This window comes from Montipora capricornis, chromosome 6 (genome assembly GCF_036669925.1).
Source record: "Montipora capricornis isolate CH-2021 chromosome 6, ASM3666992v2, whole genome shotgun sequence".
NCBI lineage: Eukaryota > Metazoa > Cnidaria > Anthozoa > Scleractinia > Acroporidae > Montipora > Montipora capricornis.
Window position 1 is genome coordinate 39,566,542 of NC_090888.1, and position 5,751 is coordinate 39,572,292.

The 5,751-nt window shown below is 38.8% G+C and overlaps 1 protein-coding gene across 1 annotated transcript; it reads right to left on the minus strand.

The window, feature by feature from the left end:
- Positions 1 to 2,986: 2,986 nt before the first annotated feature.
- On the minus strand, positions 2,987 to 4,514 carry LOC138052096 (uncharacterized). The gene is made up of 2 exons (XM_068898456.1): positions 4,359 to 4,514; positions 2,987 to 3,427 (listed from the first exon to the last, which is right to left on the minus strand). The coding sequence occupies exons 1-2, from the start codon at positions 4,447 to 4,449 to the stop codon at positions 3,054 to 3,056; spliced, it is 465 nt and encodes a 154-aa protein (XP_068754557.1). The 5' UTR covers positions 4,450 to 4,514; the 3' UTR covers positions 2,987 to 3,053.
- Between the last annotated feature and the right edge of the window lie 1,237 nt (positions 4,515 to 5,751).

The window sequence follows — 5,751 nt, forward strand, 5'->3', positions numbered from 1 at the left end:
TGCGAGGTTTTTGTAAAGATGTCCTCCCCGTTTCATCTAAAATAGCTGTGATTAATTTTGATCTGACAATTGATTTATCTTTATTCTGGCCCCCTTTTCCTTGTCGAGGTATTTCTAGATTTCTTGCATCAATTGCTGTGGCTGAAACTTTGTTAACCTCGAGAGCAAACGTTTGCTTCTCAATGCTGCCAACGTAATAGCTGATGTGTTCAGTAATAGCCCTGCAAAGGGCAATACCCAGGCTGTGAAAATGTTCCGGCAATCCCTTTGAGATAATTTTACTTGGATAATGGACAATAATCTGAATTAAAGACAGTTGCAAAGAACATAGGAAAGAGACTGTGAATATTTTTTGAGCACCGTAAGTTGGGTTGTCATTCATCTTTTAAAGCAAGAGTAATTTTGCTCTAACGAAATTCTTGTTTGCTATTTCATGTTTCATACAAAAGTGTGCTGTGTGTTAGACAGTAATAACAACAACAGAGTCCTGAGGTTTCTAAAACAATGCTGAAAGAAATCTTCTCCAATAATAAAATGAGTTTGGATCCAGGTAGTACATAATATTATGAGTTGTACCTCTGCAAATATAAAATCTTAACCTAGATATTTCTCTTTACAGTAAAGATCCCACAAATGTGGCAACTTTTAATAATTAATTCACATTCTTTCAATATTTTTTATTAGTTTATCAGGACACAGTTGAACAATATTATTATTAACAATTATTATTGTTGTTCAACTGTGTCCAGCGGCTTGGGTTTTGAAATCAGGATACCGGTAAATATCATACTCAGGGAAAATGCAAAATGTCACTGCTACATAATCTAGATAGACAAATCTTTGAAGAGGTAAAAGAGCACTCTACAGGATAACAGAAATGTGGTCACAGATAAAAAGATAAATTATGTTCTCATTTTAAGGAAGCTTGAAAGGATTTTCCACTCTTAATAGTCCTGTGTCCAATGGAAAAAGGTAACTCCAATCCTTACAAAAGGGCAACAGCTTCATACCTGTGCAATACTATTGTGAGGCAATGTTTTAAAGGGTGTTTCCTGGGTCCCAACTGTTGGTATGGTAATGGTACAGTGCTACTCAAAGACCCTCTAAAACTTGGTTTTTGAAAAGTATCTCGAAAACCAATTCAGTGAGCAGTATTTTGTTTTTTTTAGATTTCAAAACCATATCATAATTCCCTGAAGGTCAGGTACATGATGTGACAAAGCACTAAACTGAAGTAGAGTTCAAAATATTTATGAAAAAGCTGAAAGATGAAAAAACTCCACTGCATAATTTTGAAAATTCCCTTTAAGAATGCAAAATAATGCTTCTCACTTATTTCCAAACAAATCAGGGAAGGACAATGGACGAACTCTTGAGATAAACCTAAAAAAATCTAACAAACTCTATTTCCGGTTGTATAATCTTGATTCATTATCCTTTGGAGTGGCTCAGGTGGCATGTGTGGCATTAAGCCGGAGCGCTCGGCCGAACACCTGTTCTAAGCTTCCTAAAGAATAAGGATATGGCGTCTTGTGTAATAAGTTAAACTAAGTAATTTACAATAAACTTGAAAGTTAAGGATATGCCATTACAACGATGGCAAATTTTATTTTCTAGTACACTGTCAGTATAATAAAACCGGTGTTTCTACATCGACATACGGTGTTTGTATGTATACCTAATTATCGGAAATGTGCATACCTTGACGGATGTTTCTTTGCTTGATTTGGGAAAGCAGTGGCAACCTGATTTTGGTGTTTGGGTGCTTTCCTCATGGTGATTTGTTAACTCACCAGGACAAGACACCACCGAGGATGGTGGAATTTGCTTAATTGGTACATTTTCAAAGGGAAAGTGACAAGCAGTTTGTGCTTGGCTCCCCTTGGCTCGATGTCAAAGGAGAAAGGGCTGAAATGCTGAAATGGCAAATGACAATTTTTTTTTTTTCAGATTGATTTTACCCTTTCCACGAGAAAGGCCATCGATCATGTGCCTGGGCTTTTAATTTTGATCGAAAACTTCTTCAAGTATTCTCAAAAAATCACCATAAAGGTTTCGCTTTCTCTTTTGGTTAACAAAAACGTAAGAACGCACTCGACAACAGTCGTCAACTGTTTCTTTAGGGTGGCCCATCGTGAACAATATCGTGAAGAGAACAGGCGCTCGATAGCGTTGAATTTGGCGAGCATTAAAATAAAGTCGTGCTGCATGCTGTGCTCAACATACCAGTGTGGCCCGTGCGATCAAGAGTTGCTCGATATTAGCAAAGTTTCTGCCACATCAATTCATGTAAGAAATCTAGAAATACCTCGACCAGGAAAAGGGGGCAGAATAAAAATAATTCAATTGTTAGATCAAAATTAATCACTGCTATTTTAGGTGAATCGGGGAGGACATCTTTACAAAAACCTCGCACACTTGGAAATACGCGACTGTAACGATACCTGCGAAAGGTCCAGCGTATTTCTCCGCCGATATTCCGAACGATTTCCAGTACATTTTGTGCTGTGATTTAGAGTTTATCCTCGAGCAAAACCTTGCCAAACGAACCAGGCGAGTATGGCGATCAAGTTATTTCCGTGTAAGGAGACACGAAACGACTTCACGGCCTGCTGACCTCTGATTGGGCAGAAAAACACAAAGAATTTCTGGCACGAATCAGAATTGAGAACTACCCCTGCTGTTTGGAACTGGTCTGGTAAGAACGTGTCCCCAGGGGCTCTTCTCGCCCTACTATGCTTTTCTTTGTCGCCATTTTCTTTTGCCCGTTTAGACTTGCCCTTGCCTCCGCGATCTGCCCCTGGGTCTCCGAGGATGCACTAACAAAGGGGGAACAAGTGAATAGTTAAAGATAGAAAGCCTTTAATTGGCTTAAAATTCCAATGATCAAGCACTTGTAATATTACTGGTTCCTATCGTACGGAAGCTGGCGCAGGTATCCTTTTATTGTGTTCTATGCCGAAAAACTGGTCATCCGAAATCCAACTTTATTTAGTGCAATTTTTATTTTTCAATTTTTGCTTTTATTAAATAAATACAAGAAAATAAAATTTTCAATCATCATCCTCATCATCATCGTCATCATCATCATCATCATCGTCGTCGTCGTCATCTTCGTCATCATCGTCATCGTCGTCGTCGTCGTCGTCATCATCGTCATCATCATCATCATTATCATCATCATCTGTTGGTTCTTCTGTTGTCGGCCATGTGGTCGGGCCCGTAGTTGATCCTGTGGTTTGTCCAGTGGTTGGTCCAGTGGTTTGTCCAGTGGTTTGTCCAGTGGTTGGTCCAGTGGTTTGTCCAGTGGTTGGTCCAGTGGTACCAGCTACAGTAGGGTCCTCATCGTCGTCATCGTCATCTTCATCACCTTCATCTTCATCATCCTCATCGGCTTCATCACCATCATCATCTTCCTCATGATCATCTGCCAATTGAAAGAAAGAAAGTAGTCAGTGATAACAATTAATGGGGTACCGCGGGACCCCATGGCGTTTCTGGGTACCGGGTGCATTTATTCGATTAGTTTCAATTGTCCAAAGTGGTTCGGAAGCTAAAAGCAAATGACAGGGGCAAGTTTATTACCAGTTTGTAGAAACTCAAAGCAAACATTAAAGGATGGTTAATGACATATGCCCGGATACAAACAGACTTAACTGGCTCTTGGGAAGTTTTCAGAAATCATCGTCAGGTGAAGAACAGAAGGAAAGGTTATATTTAACGCCAAATATAAGATTCTAAATAATATAGTGTGTTGTTGGTGATATGAGCTGTGAAGGGGAATCCAGAAAACCCTCCCACGAGCATACTATGAAAGACACGCGATATAGTTTGAAGGGAAGGTGCTGATTTCTGTCAAACGTGCTGTAAGTTCGTCCTCAGAATATTGCTGTTTGGCAAATTGAAGCTTAACATTGTTTCACCTATTCATCATTTTATTATTTTTTTGGGGAACGTTTTCTTTGTTTTTCAAGGATTAAAGTTAGATATCTAAAGTATAAAATAAGAGCAAATTTGCTCATTAGAATTTTGAAGGCCTTCGTTGCTTAAAAGATGGATTGAGCTGTCCAATCTATCCAGAAAATAATCCCCATTAACTAAAAGCAAATGATACTGCAGCTGGATACTGAATTACGCGATGGATATCAAGATGGGTATCTACCATTTGAAGAGTCGTGGCCTGACAGAGGATGACATTTTTATATCAGGGACTTACGCAGGCATACGAACAACACTCTTATTCGTTTTCCGAGATCAAAAAAGCAACATCACACATATAATGTTTTCAAAGAGAAAAAGGTTAGTGCGATTATGCTTTAAAAAAACGAATAAGAAATAATTCTTAAGATCCTACTTACCGTCATCGTCATCAGGGATCGGTCGTGGATAGGCCGACAGTTGACCAAAAATTGCCAAAAGACAAAGGAGAATCAGCGCCTTGGAAGCCATCCTACTAGAGCTACGACTTTTCCTTCTTCAGGTGTCTTTCACTGTGATCTCTTCGGATCATCACAGGCAATTTATAGGCACACGTGGAGGATTTTAGCACCGGTTTGGGATTTTTGCGGGTTTAGATGCTGATTGATATCTCATTATTATTATATTTTTAGATTTCCAGAAAACAACAGATTTACGTTCGTAACTTTTGAAATTACTGCTTAGTCATTAGTATTTGGATTCATCGTAGGCAATAGTTGCTAGGGGTGAGAAACGCTGGTTAACCAACAAAATTCCGGTTTAAGAAAATGTATTTTTTGAAAACTTGTCAGGATCCCTTTCTTACCAACTAAAGATACCCAAGTGACTCTTCGTAAAAGGACCCTCCTTTTAGGAAAGGCCTTTCATGAATTGTGAAGAAAATTATAGTAACTGCTTGGCACTAAACAGATATATAAACTGACACTCTACTTTTCACTGAAATGTTGCTCCCACTTCAGTATGAAATCAACCGTTTGCCGACGTGATTGATATGAGGCAGTTATCTATATTCGGCCTTCGGCTTTCTGGTGTGACTTAGGTCACATCCGAATTGCTTTTAATAAATTCCAAATACTCTTTTTGATACTTGAGCACATCGAATGAATACGACAGTTGGAAAAAAAAGACAACGAAGCGCTTACGATTCTCGATCAATTTCCTTGGATTCATCGGTGTTGTTAAAGGGTCCTAAAAAAAACAAGAGATTTGTATTTTTCCCCTTGTATATCGTATCTTTCACTGATCAGAAGAAGTCGATGAAGATTGCATTTCTGACTCGTTTAGATTAGTTAATCACGTATTCCTGTAGAACGTATTTGTATTTGTCCCATTCTGACACAAGCACTGAGACCAGCCTGTCTCCACGTATGCGTTATTTTATTCTCTTTGTGACCGAGTGAAACATACTTTCCTTGTCCATCGTCAATTCATCCAGATTTGATTTGATTTTAGACAAGAATTACAAGAGGTCGTTCCATGTGATGCTTCATTGTCTCCGCTTCATTTTGTTGTCAATTGAAGTCCTTTGAATATTTTAAGCCCCTAGACGAGAAATAAATTGGCCAAGTGGTGCTTTAAAAATAACCATTACACGCAATTAAACGTTTGAATGATTAAGTTCTCAGAACCCGCGAACTCTTCAAAAAGTGTAGGAAGTTCCCGGTGTTGCTGTCTATCCTGTTTTCTGCAGCAAAAAGTGACGGGCCTGGCAGTAAAGTCTCAAAAAGACTTCTGGAATGTGACCTCATCCAAGTAGAAACATCCATTATTCAA